This window comes from Sciurus vulgaris, assembly GCF_902686455.1.
Source record: "Sciurus vulgaris genome assembly, chromosome: 7".
Classification (NCBI taxonomy): domain Eukaryota; kingdom Metazoa; phylum Chordata; class Mammalia; order Rodentia; family Sciuridae; genus Sciurus; species Sciurus vulgaris.
The window spans coordinates 1533144-1552427 of NC_136467.1; the positions used below are offsets into that span (position 1 = coordinate 1533144).

General features: G+C 56.0%; 1 protein-coding gene across 1 annotated transcript in view; it reads right to left on the reverse strand.

Moving 5' to 3' along the window:
• SMOC2 (SPARC related modular calcium binding 2) overlaps window positions 1-19284 on the reverse strand; it is a 155688-nt gene that overhangs the window by 27081 nt on the left and 109323 nt on the right. The window contains 3 exon segments of the mRNA XM_079146203.1: window positions 4703-4785; window positions 10758-10855; window positions 10857-10945. Coding sequence (XP_079002329.1) covers window positions 4703-4785; window positions 10758-10855; window positions 10857-10945 — 270 coding nt within the window.

The window sequence follows — 19284 nt, forward strand, 5'->3', positions numbered from 1 at the left end:
ACTTAACATATTTGGTGGTGTCTGAGGACGGCTTGTCCTCAGCTATTCAAGCTGTCTCTGAGATGCCGCTTACACTATTAATCTGTCTGACAGCTGCTCTCTCAGGATTAATGTGGATCTAAACTCTACTCAATCTCTCTTCTGCACTGTCCTAACTTTCAAAGCCACAGAGGCCGAGTGGACCTGGAGGCCAGGACCCTACCCTGCAGAAGAGGCTCCCAAAGCCCTCTGTCTCCTCGGGAGTCTTTAACTGGCCTTGAGATCCAAAAGTCTGGTCAGAAGAGACAGCAAACCAACCAAGTCATGTTCCCTCCACAGGATGTGCTGCGGGACCTGCCGGCAGGAGGTGCAGGCTGCCGTGGACCTGAGAGGGTGACCTGAGGGGCCCGGTCCAGGCAGGAGGGGCTCGGGCAAAGGTGCTCCGGAGCAGCACGGTCACCAGGCTCACCAGACGCGAGGAACAGGGTCCTCCAGCGCCCAGCCCTTCTCAGCTGCATTCTCGTCCCACGGCATCTACCCTGAAAGGCACCCGCAGGCAGGAGAAAGTGCCTCGCGCTCAGAACCTCTGGGGGAAGCGGCCCTGGGAACCTTTGCTGCCAGAGCTGACGAGTGGAATAAGTGTGTCCCCCACCTCCTCGGCCTTCGAGGCAGGCCAGCCTGCGTGTCTTCAGTCTCTCTTTGTTCTTATTTGTATGGGGAATGACTGCTGCCATCTTTTCTTGTGCCCTCTCCAAATTCTCCTCATCCTCCTAAAAATGGAACAGAACTATCAGCTGAACTCACTGTCCTGATGAAAACTCACCAACAGCCCTTGCCGCTCTCTGGCTCCTGCTGCTGTGCACCTCCCGGCCCACTAACACTCTTATGTGAGGAGACAGTGGGCATCAAACAGAGGGGCTGCTGCCAGGCGCCCCTGTGCCAACCAACAGCAAGCCAGCACCGGTGTGGCCCGCTGTCTTGGTGTGAGGCGGAGCCAGCATCAGGGTCCCACAGGTGCTGGTCTCCACGCCCACACCTTCCCCGCCCACGGCCGGCCCTAGACTCCGGCTCGTCCTGGCTCCTGAGCCACATGGGTGACCCACAACCGGCCTCTTGCCAACATTAGCCCTCCTTTGATAAAAGGATCCAGTGACTCACTGTTTTTTTTCTGGGCTTTCTAAAGATACGAGTGTCCTCTGAGGAGTTAGAGATTGCATATTCCACAGACTTGGTTCTATATCTTGACAAAAATAGGGCTGAAAATAAAATCCCGCAGGTCGGGTCCCCCAGGGAAATCCCGCAGGTCGGGTCCCCCAGGGAAATCCCGCAGGTCGGGTCCCCCGGGCCTGGTGGCTTGACATGCTGACTCAGCACTGAGGCACAATGGCTCCCTCAGCCTTCGAGGCCGCGTCCTCTCACACCAACATGCCCCTGGTTTCTAGAGCCCTGTCCACGGCCTGTGGGGAGGGTGCCGCTGCGCTCCTCCTCACCTGTGCTAGGGACAGAGAGCAGCAGAGCTGCCCTGGCACATGCAGAGCGCGGCCTCCTGAGCTGCCATCTTCGTAGCCTAGAGGGCTGTGCACCAAGGGGCAGCAGGGCCTCGCTGCCCGCTCAGCTGGACTGTAGACCTGGCTGAGAACCCAGCAGCCTACAGGGTGACATTTTTAAGGAGGAAATGCTGACACTCGCTTGCCTCCAGAAGCCTCAGGCAGCAGAGGATGAGCCTGCTGGCCGCCTGGCCACCCCACAGGCAGGTACGTAGCCACACCGTCATGCGCACAGGGTCTAGTCTCCTCAGGAAAACACACTGAGCCTCGCTTGTGGCAAGGCGAGAGCCATTTTCTAAGTCACAAGGCGACTTGGCACCGTGCTAACACACTGCTCAACAATCCCAAGAGGGGCCTGGAGGGCATGATCTAGCTGCAGGTGCAGGGGGGCCGGGCTGTCCTGCTGTGGACAAGGAGCCACTCTGGCTGCTTAACCCTGTGGCAGAGGGACAGGGCTGCCAGAAACATGGGAGACAGCCGCTGGCCCAGAGCAGAGAGCTAGGAAGGAGCCATCTGCAGGCTGCCCAGGGCCCTGGAAGGAGCTCCCCCACCGCCACCCTGAGCACAAGCCCACGTGTCCACAGAACCCACAGCTCCACAGACTGCCAGAGAAGAAAGGCTAAGGTGACCGAGACTTCCTGTGGATGCATCAGCTCACAGAGAGCGAGCTCCTTCTCGTTCTGCTGACTGGTGGGGCTCATGTTACTACCACTTACGTTTCAATAGCTAGAAAATCCACTATTCTATAGAAGATGTGAATAAATATTTGGCATCTAACACCCCAACAAGGAAGCTGTGTGTGCAATCTTCTCGACTCGACGTGGAAAGAGGGGCTACCACTGACGGAAGCAGAGAAGGAGCGTAAGGCGAAACTGCAGCAGGAGAAAACATATCAGCCTATATGTCACGTGGCGTGCTCGCCTACGCAGTGTTGCTGAGTTATTTTGGAAAGAGATTTCTCTTCTCCACCAAGAACAGCCTGTATCCTGGAGCTAATTTAAGAGTCACTTGGCTTTTTTTGCCTAATAAGGATAATTATCTCCAAATAATGAAAATGATGGAGGGGGCGTGAGCACAAGCTCCACCCTTCCTGGAGCACAGCCGGCGCACTTCCCCAGGGCTGCAGGACATCGGCACTGCTGGGAGCCTGACCGGCCGCAGCCTCCGCGAGAGGCCCAGAGTCCTCCTCCCACACCCTGCAGAGGGAGTGTTGTCCCTGCAGCAGTGCTGACCCCCCAGGGGCTCATCTGACGCTCGGACACGCCCTGTGGTGCTGTTTCATGTTTCTCGGTAGCGAAACCACCAGATGAAGGACCAGTCTTCAGTTTAGATCTCCATCTAGTGCTTAGAGGGTGGGCTTCTGCCCCCAAAAGGGCTTCCTACCAAGTGCAGCCTGGGGGACCAAAGGGTGCCCTTTCCCAGTGGAGGGCAAGCTCTGGGGACACTGCTGGGTTACATTCATGCTAAACCACAGTGCAGACACGCTCAGGAGTCATGCGGCTTCACGGTACCCAAAGAGGGAAGGAAAAACTGACCGTCAGTGGAGCACCTTGGGCTCTTCGGGAAGTGCGCCAGGTGCATGAGATGGAGGACTCCGCGTCCTCAGGCCCCCGGAGCCCAGCCAGGCAGAACCTACCCAGGGCTTTCCTGGTGACACACGTGCACGAAGCGCATCCTTTCTTTTTCAGAAACGCATCACCTGCTAACTTACCACCTGACCTCAGGGTCTGGTGCCTCGAGCTGCAGGGCAGCCTGGCCCGCAGGAGGCCCTGGGCTCCACCTCAGCTCTGCACGCACACAGACTCAGCCTCTGACGATGGAGAGGAGGCCGTGGGGGCTGAGCGCCCTCTCAGGATGAGGCACCAGGGCATGAAGGCCTGTCTGGAGTTGGCATAGAGTTTACAAGGCACCCTGGTGTTCTGCCCTCCTCATACCCAATGCAGAAGGAAGCCCAACTGATGAAACAGGAAGCACTGGTCAGTCACCCAGCAGAATACAGGGTGGCAAAATAAAGCCACCGGTAGGCCCTCCAAACCTGACAACCCTGGGCGACCGAGCTGGGGGCAGCTGGAGACCTTGAGCACGGAGGTCCTGCCCTGCCTGCTCCCCTCTGCCAGGTGCGTCTGCTCTCAGGGCTGCCGAGCAGGTTGGAAGCATGCGTGGAGAGTTCATGTGATCAGGCATCCTGGCCTTCCCTGTCTTCGTTTGTAAGCAGGGAACATCTTACTTTGCCAAGTTAAAACCCTCTTTATCGATGGCACCACAGATCCTACAGGAACCACAGCAGCTCTCTGAAGTGGGCTCATCCAGACCTTCAAGACAGATCAGATGTGCAGCCTACGTGGAGGAAGTAACGAGTGATTTTCATGGTCTTGGGGACAATCTGGAGATATTTAAGAATAAAGGAGGCTCAAGATGAAACAGAGTAGCAAGCAGCTTTGGAGCATCTTCCCGAAGTCTTCGGATTTACCCCGTGATGTCAGGGCGCAGGCTGCCTCCAGGGCACAGGGAGCTGTGGGCCCAGGGCCTGGCTCCCCTGGGCTGCGCTACACTGGGCAGCAGGTGCCGTCTCACACGACTCCTGGAAGGACACTGTCTCCTGAGAGGCTCCAGTGTGACTGCTGATGTCTTCCTTCCTAGCACATCAGATACCTGTGCACTTCTGGGCTCAGAGAACTTTCCTGAAGCGCCTTGTGGGGATCCTTACCTCCATTCATTTAAACTTGCTGCCTATGCTTCGCTTCAAATGGTCCCTTGCAATTACTTACCTAACACACAGACTGAGCCCGTGTTTCCTTGAAACTAGCCTCCGCTGTTCCGCCTGCTAGCTCGACGCTAAGGGAATGCCCTGGAAATATGTAAAGGCCGCTCAGGCTGTGCGCTTCAGAAGCCCAGGAGTGGCCACACTGGCCTGGGAGTGATGCTGCTGCTTCCTTCCCATCGTTTGCTCTCTCGCTCGGCGCGCCTCTCACACTGCGGCCTGCAGGGTACAGCAGCCTGAGAAGCAGCCCGTGTGCTGTGGGCCTGAGTCGGCCTCTGCCTCACCACCCTTCAGGAGGAACCGGAGGCTCCGGGCCTCACGGTGCTGGGCCTGGAAGCAGGCAGACACTCCCGAGCCATACCTGTGGAGATCCTGCAGTGGCAGCGGATGCCCACCAGCTGTGGGTGATACTCACCCTGCAGCTGCCGGCCCTTGTACAGGTCCCGTGCTCTGGTGGGGTGCGCCCGGGCTCTGTCGTCACACTTGGGCTGCTCGTACCTGGGGAGGGAGAGAACAGATGCCTGAGGGTCTTCTGAGCTGTGGTGGCCTTTGTCCTCTAAGGACCAAGACGTCTGGTCCTCGGGTCACGCGCCTGTGGCATAACTGCCTTTGCTACATCATGCACACGTCCCTGCAGTGGACCGAAGAAGCCCCTGCAGCTCTTCCCGCCAGCCTGCCTCACTCTGTCCCCACCTCTATCACACGACTTTACAAACAGCAAGCACTCCACCACTGGACCCCAGGCATGGGGCGGGTTACGATGGGGACAGGAGGGGCATGAGTGTGAGGACAGGGTACAGATGGGGACAGGGGCTTGGCAACTAGACTCCTCCAAACAGGGGGCAGTCGCGAAGACTCAGTCTCCCACTGATACACGACGCAAAGTCCAACCCCTTTCCAGTCCAGTGTGTGAAGCCGCAAGTGTAAAAAGAAAAAAAAAAAAAACAAAAACGAGACATCAGGTTCCACCTGGATCCAGTCAGGAACCAGAGTCCTGAGTGAGCGGGGGACTCTGTCGCCTGAAGGTGTCGGGCCCAAACCCAGATGCACCGCCTGTGAACGGCCAGCGACGCGTGTCCACAGCCCCACAAGGCCACTTGGCTCTGGTACTGTGCTGGGTGCTGGAGCTGGAGCGGAGGCTGTGCCCACACAGTGGTCCAAGGCAGTGCAGAGGTCGTGAGGGGGCAGCAGCCGGCCTCGGGCCCCCTCCACGACCACCCTGTCGCTGCTCAGGCTTCTCGGCTGATCCTCGGAGAGGACCCAGCCAGCTCAAGGGGGGAAGTCCTCTCCTGGGAGACAGGAGAACCGTCGGGGGCAGCACTTGAGCTGAATCACAGGTTCTGGGGCATGCACGTCCCTTGACTCCCCCGCCCCTCCTGGGACACATGAGGCGCCTGCAGTCCCAGCCTGGCCTGCACCTGCCTGCCTTCCGCGGGTCCCTCATCAGTCCTGCACACTGTCTCCACCCATCGGCTCCTCCTTGTGGATGGGGTCCCATGCACGACGTCAGTGCACGCCAGGGTCAGGACAGGCCAGTCGAGCAAGGAGACATAGAGATGTGGGAGCCAGCCAGGGCCAGGGTGCAGGAGGACTGCCCTGGGCCGGGTCTTGCAGCTCGAGGCACCGCAAGGCCCTGAGTCCCTGCTCTCCCTTCGTCCCTTCTCACGCCCTAAGAAGGGGCTGCCAGTCACATTGACTTCACAGAGATCATGTCATATTCCCATTTTCCATTAGTCACTTGTTTTCCAACCTTCAAAAATGAATTTCTCCACTGGGGACACTTCAGAGTCTTCTTCCACTGGTGTCCCCAGAGTCAGAGCCAGGCCCAGGGCAGGCCCAGCCCAGGGCCCACACACCTCTGCCTCCTCCTGCCTCAACGAGAACTTGGAACCTCGCACACAAGCTTCACGTGTCTTCTGACAGATGCGGGCCAACAAAGGATCGCATTTTACCCAAAGCTGTGAATTGAGATTTCCTGTTCAGTAACAGATGACAGAGACTCCAGGATCACAGCTTCCCCTGTGCACCTGGGGCCACAGCTGGCAGAGGGGAGGCAGAACGCACCCAGGGGCCAGGACGTAGCTAGTGGGAAGCACTTGCTGGCCTGTGCGAGGCCCTGGGTTTGATCCCAGCACTGCAAAAACAAGATAACGGAGATGCACCCAGAGGGGAGGGCGGATGCCCCGCCTCCCAAGGGCTGCAGAGCTCTGTTCCTCCTGAGGAGAGCATGGGCAAGCCAGCCTGCATGCTGGCCGAGGCCTGCATCTGTGGAGGGGAACAGGCCGAACCTGATGGCTACCCTAGAACGGGCCACCTCGCAGCCATGAGATCTGAGCTGCCGAGGACAGGCAGTGCCGGCACCTCCAGCCTGGACTGCAGGGAGGGCTCCCATGCCTGACCGGGCCTTGGTGCCGAGTGTCCGCACCTCCTGAGGCATGCCCTTTTGCAGGGTTAGACAGCTGAGCCAAATCCCTGTGGTGCATCCAGACCCCTTCCGGATCTAGCTCTCCTCATGGGGTGGAGAGGCATCGCTTCTAACCCATGTCCAGCATCTTCCAACTCTGAAGCCATGAGGAAGCTAGCCACTAGGGTCTTGCTCCAAGTGTGGGCCGGGGGTATCGTGAGGACCCCAGCACTGAGGCCTAAGTAAGCCTGCGGGGAGGTGGGCCTGCCCCTTCCAGAGCTGAGCAGAACGCCGTCATGGGCAGAGATGGTGCCTCGGGGAGGGCTCGGGCCCGGGGAGGTGAACCCGCCCTGACGTGTCTGCACTCCCTCGGTGGTGTTTGTTTCAATTTGTTCGGACGGGGGTCTGGCTGCCCATCAGGCCCCAGGCCGACTGCCATGCAGAGTGGTTTCGTACCCATGTGGTGACATGCCCAAGGCCCTGGATCCAGCTCCGGAGTCAGGAACTGAGGTGACCTCTCAGGACTGTGGACAGCAGCTTCGCCAGCACCACCAAGGGAAGGATCTCTTTCGCTTCCTGGGTAGCAGCTGGGTCTCGTCTGACCTGCGCTGACCCAGTAGCCCTTCCTGCTCTCTGCCGAGGGCAAATCTGCTCCTCTCTCCCCGCCTGGATCCCACCAGCTGGGGGCATGGGCTGGCTCATGTGCCTGGGCCCTCCCTTTATAATCTGCAAAGTATAGCTGAGGGCTTGATGCCGACACAAAAGGCAGGAGAATCCGGAGGAGCTGAAGCTTCCCCTGCAGAGGATCTGCTGGATTTCCACCCTGGGCCGGAGGGAGCTGCTTCCTCACTCGCAGCACACACGCAGGTCTATGACCAAGGCCCCTTTATTCTGCTTGAGGACACAAGGCAGAGAACAGAATGGACTTCCAGGTGGTGATGCATTTGATTCTCATAGCTGGTACCACGGTTGGATTTCCAAACTTTCTTCCCCATCAGAAGACACAGGATTATTGAGGGGAACAAACATTTGAGCTCTCTATGCGAATGCAAATCCAAACTATGGCGCACTGCCCGGAACTCCTTCCTTCAGGAAAACAGTAAGGAATCTGTGCTCATGCAACGGAGGGCAAGTGAACAGCCATGAAGGTGGATGCTCTTGTGCTCTGGCTGCTCAGCCCCAGCAACAGAGCAGGAAGAGACCCTTGAGGCTGATCTCCCCAGGTGCTGCTGAGCTGATGTTTCTGACAGACTGCTGGGCACCAGAGATCCACTGCTGGGCAGCTATCTAAGTCCTAACTCTATCTGGGTTCTTCTTGGAAATGGGCTTTTTTTCCCCCCAGAGAGAGAGAGAGAAGCTCCTGTGACCTCTGATGCTGTGGTATGTGGGTGGGATGCCTGATCTCCTGCAGCTAGCGTGTACCTCAGAGGGGAGCCTGCTGAGGAGGCTATTGGACCATCTTTGAGACCATCTGTGGCAACAGCACCAGGTCAGGGATCAACGGAAACAGCTTGCTATACCTCCACGCTCCTGGTGGCTTAGCCAGCTCCTGGTCAGGTTCACCTGGACCCTGCTGCGTGGGCAGTATTAGCCCTGGCTGGAGCTGGTAGCCCTTGCTCCCTGGCATCTGCATGTCCTGACTTCCACCTGCAAGGCAGGGGTTGCCCTGGCTCTGCAGGCTGCACCCCTGGCTCTGCCCAGCTGTGTTCATTTCCTCTGGGGAATTTGTCACCACCCAGAACGCTGACCAATCCTGCTCCTCTGATCAAGTGTCTGTGGCATCTCCTCCTTCACTAGGAGGAAGCTTCACTGGCAGGGTGTCCAGCCTTCTGCTCACTGGGTATCCCCGGCTCCTAGGGCCGCTGAGGGCATTCACATGCTCGCTGGAAGAAAAACGAAGGCACTGAGGCCAGGAGGCCTCCCAGAATCAAGAAGACCGAGGCCTCTCTGCAAAATGGTCCCAGGCTTGCCACCGGGGCTGGAGGGGAGGCACGCCCAGCCCTGCTCCGAAGCGCTGATCTCCCACACGCACGCCGCTGCTCCGCTGACCTCTGCAACCCCGTGCCCTATGCCCCCACTCAGGACTGCACTCAGTGCCCACCTGGAAACCCAGGCTGGCCGGGACGAGCTGCAGCGACCCTGCCTTCTTCCTGGCAGCCCTGGGAGAGGCCTGCCCCTGGGTGCGGAAACTCCAGTCCATGGAGCGGGAGGCTTTCCTTGCCCTCAGAGTCTTTTTTCCAGAATCTGCTGTCATGGCTTCATCTGATGCTTGGAGAAGGCCCAGACAGGAAGCCGCAGAGCAGGGAGGAGAACCAGCAGCCCTGACGACCGTCTTTGGGCTGCTGACGTCACCGGGAGTCCCAGTCCTCAGAGAGGGGGAGCTGGCAACTTCTGAGAGAGGTGGGGTGGAGGGCCTGCAGCCCCTTGCCCAGGGCAGTGCAAGCCCGGGAGATGGGACTGGTGTGCTCCCCTGCCCTGGAGCAGCCTGGGCCTGTCCCTGGGCTACTGTGGAAGGAGACGGGATCGAGAGGAACACATGCCCCCCGAGCAGCCCTCTCCTTGGCTCCAGGATGTCCTTCCTGAAGCGGGAAGACGAGGGGCTGCCCACCCTCAGGCGAAATGGAGAGGGAAACCTCAGCTTCCTTTCCGTCCTGAGCCAGATGAAGGGGGCGTGTTAGGAGAGCCTGCGCCCACCCAAAAAGCCTTCCCAGGTTCTCCGGGATGTCGTGGTAAATGGCCGGTCTCATCATTCAGAGCCAGTTTGAGGAGCCCTGGTTGTGACAGCGTAAGGATCTTCCTTGGGCAGCACTAAGAGAAGGCCTGCCGGGGACTCTGCGGCAGGAGGGACCAGAGCTGCAGCTGGCATAAGCCCAAGGGGAAACAGGGCCGCAGTGCCCAAACATGCAGACCCTGAGGTCTTTCAGAGAACCACGCTACACGCCGAGGTGCAGGACAGAGTCGCAGGTCAAAGCCTGGAAAAGGTGGACGCCGTCTCCAGGCCGGGCAGCCGGCAACAGCTCCCGAAGCCCCACGGCTGCCCGGGTGCCCTTTGTGATGCTGAGCCAGCTCGCCACACGGGCGCGGGTCAGAACAGGCTGTCTCTCCACGGCAGCTGGGGTGGCGGTGCTGGCCACGGGGTCGGCTCTGACGTGAGGGCATTACTACCATTTCCTAAGCAGGGCTCTCACGGCAGCCGGTTCCACTGAAGGGGCCCGAGGGCGGCGGGCTTGGGCTCGGCCTCGATGAAGCAGACGTTGGCTGGCCACCTGCCCTTCCAGCTCCTGGGTCTACACTGCCTGCCAGCCCTCTACTCCCCGCTTTCACACTTGAGAAAAGGGGGGAAATTATTTAGGGAGTGTTACACCCGGGCACAGAGATGAAATCGGATTAAATCTGAGGACGTTCGAGAGTTGCATTTTCACTTATGTGTCAACTATTTTATACAGATCTAGGAAAAATCAAAGGCACATTCAGGTGACAAAGAGCTGCTCGAAGGTGCCCACGGGGACCGCTACCTCCGCAGGCCAGCAGCCTGCCTTCGGGGCTGCGGAGGCGGCTGTTCTGCTCAGACTTCACGGACCAGGAGTGGATGAGCTACGTTCATAGGTCAGAACCCGGTCGCTCTCAGTGCTGCTGCTCTGGCCGCTTCTCGCTGTCAAGTGAGAATTCCAGGTTCAAGGACTTTGATTCCACAGGAGCCTCAGCATCTTAAATGCCTGGTCTCCTCTGTGAAACTGGGAGTGAGAGGAAGAGACCCCCACTCTCCACTGTGGCGTGCACTCACCAAGGCACCAGGCTGGCACCAACCACCCTGCCGAGGACTGGGTTTTCAGGCCTGCTCTGCCGCCTCTGCTGACCACTGGACACACACTGTCCCCCACTTCCTGATGGCTAAAGCCACTCATCCTAAAGACAACCCAGGCAGAGGACAGAAGGACACTCAGGGTGCAAGGCCCCCAGGCCTAACAGGTGCCCATGCCCACGGTGTGTGCCAAGGTGGCCCTGAACTCCTGGTTTCCATACCAGAGCCTTGCCCACCACCCCATGGCGTGGGGCTGTACTTTACCTGGTGGACGTGCCGGGGATGGGGCGCCCTGTGTCCACCAGCACACACCAGCAGTACCCTGTGGACGGGTGGCACTGTACTGGCTTGTAGAGACCCCCCGTGGGCACACTCAGGGATGACCACGTTGTCATTCTTGGGCTGCCGGGCTTCCTCCAGGGCAGACTGGTGTTCCTGGTCACAGGAGGACACTGCGGAGGAGAAGCAAGGGAGAGATATGAGCAGGCGGAGGAGCCGGCCAGACCAGAGCTGGCCAAAGGCACAGCTGGGAAGGCAGGAAGTGGTGGCCCGAGAGAGGGCTGTGGACAGGCTGGCGACCAGGGAGGACGGGCGGCACGGCCACAGGCCGCCCTCCCAGCCGCGCCACCCAGGTGCCATCCCTGATCCGCAGCAGGGAGCACACTGTGACACTCCTAGTGGACAGGGGAGCTCACAGGCAGCACTCACAGGCAGCACCATCACCTGGCACGTGTCCTGAGTGAATGACACCACATCCTCCCAGGTGCATGGGGTGCCAGGCCTGAGGAGGGGACCAGACCATCGCTAGGCCTCAGCCACAGGCCTGGAGGCTGGCGAGCGCCTGCAGCCAGGGTTCAGGTGGGGCCCACCCCAGGGGACTGCACCGAACGTTCCCAGCATGCCTTTCTTCACTGTTCACACCTCCCTGAGGGTACCAGGAAAATATCCACTTTCCCACAAGAGCCCCTTGATGTCCAACCTCAGCAGGACAGGTTCTCCGTGTCCACAATGTGGTCGCCCCATACAGCGCAGCTCACTGTGACGATCCTTAAACAGCCACGTCACCAGCCGTTGGGAGACAGTGGTGGTGTTGGGAACCTGTGCCTAGTCCTGTGTGCCTGGTGTGAAACCAGGTTCTGAAACCCACACAGATCAAACAAGGATGGGCAAAATCCCAGGAGCCCGTGTTCAGTGCACAGAAGCCTGCCCTCCTGCAGCTCCAGCTAGCTCCTCCTCTGTGCTTAGACACGTCTGGCCTGTGTCCATCTGTGGGTCGGCATACACACACGCTCCTGACTGGCCCACGCCTGGGCTCAAACCAGTAGGCATCTAGGAACCAAGGCCCACCCTGACTCATTATGGTCACAGCAGAATCACAACAGAACAGTCCAGAAGAGTCTCCACACAGGCTGAAAGACACACTGCAAGATGTAATGGCAGAGGGTGGCCAGGAATCCTCGCCCAAAAGGGAAAAGGTCTGCCATACCCTGTGCTTTAAACCCACGTGAAAATCATTGACTCCAGTTTTCAGGGTTTTTCCCCATGAACGTGGTTTCACACAGGAAGCCAGAGGAAGCTGCTAAAGGGGCCCTCACGCCAGCCCCACCCCAACCAGGGACAGCAGGTGCAGCATGTAACATGGACAGCACCTGACGCAGGTGACCATCATGAGGGTCAGGGGAGATTGTGCATGGAAATGGTGGCAGGTGGACTGTGTTCCACCAATGTTCACTATCACTTTTATTATTTTTCCAATGCTAAAATAATACCTGGTGTGGAGAAGGCACACAATTTTGTCTGAGATAAAAATCACAGTCAGGGTGTCTATAGGTAAAATGACACCCAGACTTTGGCTTGGCCAGTAAGCTCACTTACAAATAGGGGTGAGCACACATATAATTTTATGGTTATCCACCTACTCACTATATCACCAAATGTTGCTGTTGGACTTTCAAAAGCACAATTTGTATTCCCTGAAAGAGAACAAGAGCCATTTTCATTCTTCCCTCACGTTTCTATTCAGAAAGGACTAACAGCGACTCCCCTGTGGATGAGAAAGACGGAGCTACATCAGGGTCTTTCCAGACTGACTTCTTCAGAATGGTCTCAGAGCAAAGGAATTGTTCAAACCTCAAAGTTGGTGTTCAAAACTGGCTTACAGCAAGAGAAAAGAAGGAGAAAATGTGCATTAATGGAAGTCTTCTATTGTTTAAGTGGCACACATTTCAGTGTGTACTCTAGATTTGCACAGCACATGCACAGGTACATAAAGAGAAATCTACCATGAGTAACGTGCTGTCTTAAAGAGGCATCTGCCCCAACTACCACTGGGGCAACTAGCATAAAAACGACAATGAATCCTATTTCTTTTCCAATTGCCACATAAGTTAATTTAAGACCATGTGAAGAAACTAAGGAAGATGGTTGAACTCTGTTTTTGCTCTGTGGATGTCCTCTCCATGGAATGAAGTCCTTCTTGTGGAAAGAAGTAAGCACTATGGAATTAAGGTGCTCTCTGTGGAATTAAGTCCTCTCTGTGGAAGGAAGTCCTCTCTGTGGAAGGAAGTCCTCCTTGTGGAAGGAAGCCCTCCTTGTGGAAGGAAGCCCTCTCTGTGGAAGGAAGTCCTCCTTGTGGAAGGAAATCCTCCTTGTGGAAGGAAGTCCTCCTTGTGGAAGGAAGTCCTCTCTGTGGAAGGAAGTCCTCCTTGTGGAAGGAAGCCCTCCTTGTGGAAGGAAGCCCTCTCTGTGGAAGGAAATCCTCCTTGTGGAAGGAAATCCTCCTTGTGGAAGGAAGTCCTCCTTGTGGAAGGAAGTCCTCCTTGTGGAAGGAAATCCTCCTTGTGGAAGGAAGTCCTCCTTGTGGAAGGAAGCCCTCCTTGTGGAAGGAAGCCCTCTCTGCTGTCAGTGCATAATTAAATGTCAGTGTACCAGTTGATGAGGATGGAAACTTCTCTTCAAGCAGACATCTCTGGACAACTCATGGCTCACTGTCGTGTTTGTTTGGCACTTGGTCAGAATTTTTATTAGTGCACAGAATTTGCAGAGTGATTATCTGGCCACAAAACACTTTCTGTGCTCTATCCAAGGACATACTGTATCTATGGAAGTGGTTCTGGAAAATTCTTGAAATGTCCCTCCTGAGGGTTTTATGTCATATTTGTAGGATCCTCATGAGCAAACAGGAACTGATTAAGTCAACAGTCCTCTTAAAATCTCCTGAGCATCCTATAAAGTAGCAGAGTCAGAAGAAGCCCTGAATCTCTGAGCACCTTGTGCCATGCGGATGGCTCCCCGTGTGACTTCGTGGGTAAACCTGGCTCTGTGTGGAGAAGTCAAGCTACCTAGGGAAGGCACCCTTGTTTTCTTCTGTTGAGGGGCCACAAAGAAGGCGGTGGTCTTGACACAAATCCGTATGACCCAAGGAGCAGAGGCTAAGCAGAAACGATCACATCCACACTGGGGACCCCTCGCACAGCGCAGCCAGGCCCATCTTCTGCGGGGACCTCCTCCACACTCTCAGGGACATTGGGGGCGCAGGAAGCGGGAGGGGCTGCCCAGGCACAGCTCTTTCCCATCTCAGCAGGCTGAAAGCGAGCGCGTGGGCAACTGGAGGTGGGAGACCATGCCCCACGCACTGCGAGCTCTCACCCTGGGCGCCAGGGCATGCTCCGGAAAGAGCCCCAGGCACAGAGGCCAGCCATCTTCAGAGAGAATGTTGGGGAGAACTTAGGGAGGATCACAGCTCAGCAGGAGGGACTTGCTAGTGCAGCCACAAACTGGGAGGCCATGTCGGCAGTGGGCAGGGGGGTGGGCGTTCGCCAGGAGCGCGTGGGGAAGGGACGTCAGGTTAGGAGTAGGACACAGGATGTTCTTCACCTGCTGGGACCTGCCCTGGGTTGTGCAGAGCAGAAATGGTGTCATAAGCCACATTCACATCTGAGTGGGGAGGAAAGCTCCTGAAGGAATGGTCCCTCAGGCAGGAGAGTGAAGTGGGAGAATTCCAGCAATAATGCCACGAGACGCAGATAAGATATGATGATCCTGCTAATGAGCCATATTGCAATATCACATTTAATATGGAATGACTAACTGTATGATTTTCTCTTTTAATAAATCCAAGGAGTTAATATATAAAGGGAAAAAGAACTTAAAAGTAAGTGGGTAGGAATAATTCTCCTACAAAGGTTGTCGAAAATGACCAGGGAAATCAGATGTCAGAAGGAACCCCTGAACCTGTCCGGGAGGTGCTGCCCAAACACCCCACCACTGGAAAGAGGAGTGGAGATGCTACCTGGAATTGATGATGGAATTGAAGGGAGACTTCTATCAGAAGAGGACTGTGGATTTAGAGGTGAATACAAGATGTAGAACCTATTCAGTGAGGGTCCTGCTGCTGAAGAATAGGGCCTGAGTAGAAAACTTGTCATACAGATATCAGAGATGGGACTAGGGGGACATGGAGGCACCGAGCAGCCAAGGCAGGATGGCTGGGGGGGGGGGGGGGGGGGGGGTTGGGCAGGGCCAGAACAAAGGGAGCATGGGAGGGTCTCCTGATGAGATCGGCCTCCTGCCTGACCAAAGTGGACACAGCGGGGTACCCAATCAGACAGACACTCCTGTACTCTGCTCCTAGGGGGGGACCAATGCAAAAACTAAAATAGCCGCGTGGACATAGGCGGCACCAATCAATAGTGGTGAGGAGCGCGTGGACAGGAGGAGATAAGGAGAGAAGGAAAGTCCAGAGACCTTAAAAGAACAGGCCAGAACTCCCACCAGACTCCCAGCTCAGGGCCCCTCTCTCAGGAGAAGTCTCTGTATCTCTGTCGCCTTGGAATGCGCCTGCTGCTTGCTCGCTGTCCTCTGTCCTGCTCTTCAGGTCTCTGCTGAGCTGAGACAGTGAATCTAGCCCCATAGATGGAACAGCATGAGCCTATGTCATTACAGGGCAAAGGTCAAGGTCTGGACCAGCACCCAGAGTCTCCAAGCTGCTCTTCCAGGCCCTGACTCACTGGTCTGATGAATGTTAGCGAGAGACTCATCTCAGGGAACAGAGTCCTCGTCCCCCTGGGTGGATGAAGTCAGCAAGCTACTTGGTTACAGGGTGACAATTGTCTATGGTACATCATCACCACTGAGTATTCGTGGGACATGCCTGTCAGACTCAGAGACACGGGGGTGAAGAGTTGTATGAAGAAAAGCAGGGGCCACGCCCCCAACAGAAAACTCCCAGTTCATCCAGCATGGCCTGCTTCCACTTCCTGCCTCAGCCTCGCCCCGCCCCTGGCACGTTGGGCCCTGGGCACCAGAGTCTGCTCTGCTTGGCTCGGGGCCGCCTCCTGCAGCGAGGCCCCGGCAGCTGCCCTGCTCCTGAGCGCTGCGGGTCGCCACGGGCGCGTGGTCTCTGGCAGCCCCACCGGAGCAGACTCTGACATGAAATCAGCACGCTGGCAACAGTCTTCCTCTGTATTTTCTCACTAAATATTAGGCTAAGAACACGATTCCAATTCCAGTTTACCTCCATAAATTTCAAGTTTCATAACCATATAACGACTTCTTATTTTTAGAAAACCACCTTTGTGAAGTTGGTAGAATGCCTATTGGGGAAAAAGAATTATTTCCAAAACTAGCAGAAGATGTCAGTGGCTTACCCTGTGCCCGCCAGTCACCCAGAGCATCCGACGATCAAGGGGATACAGACTGCAGCGAAAGCCCGAGGTGCTCATCCCCTTGGACCAGGGCGCCCGGGTTCCAGAATGAGGGTGCTAAGGCCTTCCTAGGGGCAGCGACGACTGGCCCATCCTCCTGGAGGACGCCTTCGGCTTCGGCCCTGCTCCTACCCCTGCACGTGGTGCGCGTGACCCTTGTGGCTGGCCCGTCCTGAGAGCCTTCGCCTGCAGTGCTGTACCTTCCGGCAGGTACAGAATCCCAGGAAGCTCTGGACTCGGAAGCCCCAGACTGCTCACGGGACCCCCCTGAGTCTGCACCCCCAGGGCTGAGGGCCCGGGACTCTGACCCAGCACCTCGTACTCCACTGCTTCTGTGGTCCAGCTCCCCGGGTCCCTGCGTGGCTACCCGTGCCCATGCCTCCCAGGCCTGAGCACATCCCCACGGGTTCCCCGGGTGCAGAGGGTGGCTGAGGCTGCCACCCTTGGCAGAGTCTGCACTCCTTCCTCCACATGTTCTGTCCCTGGAGGAGTTGGGAGGCTGTCCAGACGTGCCTGGTATATGAAGGACTGCCTGAGCTGTTGCTGGGTAGCTGCCAACGCCTTAAGAGTCCTTCAGACATTTACGACAGGTGTGGAGCGTGTGCCCACACCTCACCCTCACGGTTCAACTAGGAAACACGTGGGCATGAAAACCAGCACTCTTCGCGTGTCCTTATTTCATATCTGGTTTGAACTGGTAAATTCCACTTACTGTTCACTTCTCAGTTATTTCTATGTTGAGTACAAAGCGGAAAACAAGCAGATTTAATTTTTTTATGTCAAAGCGTTTTTACTTAATTCTCTGGTAATTCTTCCAATGTTCGGCAGGCTGTGCTGTGTGAACTGGAGAACATAAAGCAGTCGGAAGACACGTTGCGTGGGGCCTCGGTTCTGACCAGCCTGGGCACGTGGCCTCTCTGCCCTTTGCAAGTGGTGGCAGCCACTGGCCAGTGGAACCTGCCCTGCTCTGGATGCCTGTGCCCCCCATGTTCCTCCTCACCAGAGGTGAGGAGGGGGCTGGGAGGGGATCAGCCTCAAGGAGCTGGCCACCAGGTGAGGACAGTGGGGGGGCCTGGGAATGGGAAGTGAGCCCTGGCCAGACAACAGGGGTGCTCTGTGCCGGACTCCCAGCCCTCAGGACTGCTTTGAGCACTCAGCCAAGGCCTCCTGTTACAGTATCTAGCCGCCCAGACAGCATCAGCCCTGCTCAGGAGAAGGTCAGAGGGACTGCTGGATGGCACTGGTGTTTAGAGAGGAGGACAAACGTCCTGCTCATGGAGGGGACTAGAGAGCACTGGCCCTGTCACTCAGTGGCCTCGGACTTCAGGAACATTACGTCCTAATGCAAACGCGTTCGGCTACAGCAAGGCAAGTCTCCCGACGAGAGGGCTTGGTTCATTTTTATTAAGGTGATGACTTTGTTACTTAAACGGCAAAACTCTCAGAAAAACTGTCAGCAGAAGACAAATCTGTCTGGTGAAGGGCCATATTTTTAAATACTTGCAGCTGACATCATGCCCACTGATGAAAGACTGGATGTTCTTACTTTAAGATTGGAAAACACCCCACTCTTTTCTGTCATTATATTGGCAGTACTAGGCAATGCCATAAAGACAAGAAAAAGACCGCCATAAAGACTGGAAAGAAAGATACAGAACTCTTTAATCACACGTGACAGGATTGAGTATGTAAGAACTAAAGGGAAAAAATGCAGGAGTAGCTATCTAAAAGAAAAATCTGTTAGTTAACACACAAAACCACCCACATTCTATACATTGGTACCAATTAGTTGGAAAATTTAAAAATTAAAATTCTTTGTTATAATAGCAAAATATGATACTTAGAAATAAATTCATGAAAATATATGAAAAATATTAAAAATTTTAAAACATTGCTAAGAAAAATTCAAGGAATCTGTAATAAATGCTAATGGATAAGAAGACTCAATATCGTGACAGTTAATTCCCCCAAATTGATCAATGAACACAGTATAACTCCTATCAAAATCCCAGGAAGACTTTTTAGTAGAAATTGACATAGTGATCAGTGTACCTGTAGAAATGCAAAGCTCCAGACAATCCAAAGTATTATTCCTCCAAAAGAAAACAGGTGTAGGACTAATGTTGCCACGTTTGAAAACTATTATACAGCCAGTCGTCTGGACTGCATGTCGTGGTTGAGGATAGGTAAGCAGTGACTGGAAAGAATAGAGCCAAGAACAGAGTGAAATGCGTGTCCAACTGACACCTGACAAGCACCAACGCACTCCAATGAGGGGGCAAGCCTCCTCCAGAGAGGATGCCAGGACACGGACGTCTGCATGCGGCTACAGGAAAAGCTCAGCACGCCACAATCGTTTTAGATGGATCAGAGATCAGACATAAAAGCTAGAAGGTAAGGAACTCTACCAGGAAGTGCAGGGGACACCAGGGTGACTCTGGGCTGATGGACTCTGGGGCAGACTAGCCACAGGAGAAAACCTGGGCACGGACTTCATTAAAACGCAGGAGCCGACACAAGGACACCATCAGGAAAGCCGGAAGGCAGGCCACGACGGGAGAAGGCTCCCAGTGCACACGCCGACGGAGCTCCCAGAGTCCCTCCCATCAAAACGCATGCCCAACAAGCCCACCTGAACACTCCGCAGACCCTGTAACACCCCAGTGCCACCTGTGGGCAGTTGCGTGACACCTGGGCCGCCGTGGGCTCCTCCTCACAGAACGGCTGGCGCAGGAAGGAAGGCCGAGCTCTCTGGGCTGCAACCTCGTAATGAGGACGGCTACGCCCACCTGCTTTCTTCCCAGAGGACTGCCTGCCCTGCTGTATGTGCTCTCTGGTAAGGACAGAGCTCTCAGCCAGACAAGGACGTGAGCCCCGGCAGTCAGGCTACGTCCAGCCGCGTACGCACGACTTTCCTTTGTTTATGATGACCTGGGGACTTGCAGTGCTGACTGTGTAGGCAAAGGAAGTTCCCTTAGGGCGTGGGGACGAGACCACCAGAGTGCATCAGGTTTGTCCAGCTCCCGTGTCCAGCGGACGTGGCTTCATGGTATTCTAACCCAGAAGCGGTCACCATGTCCTCCCAA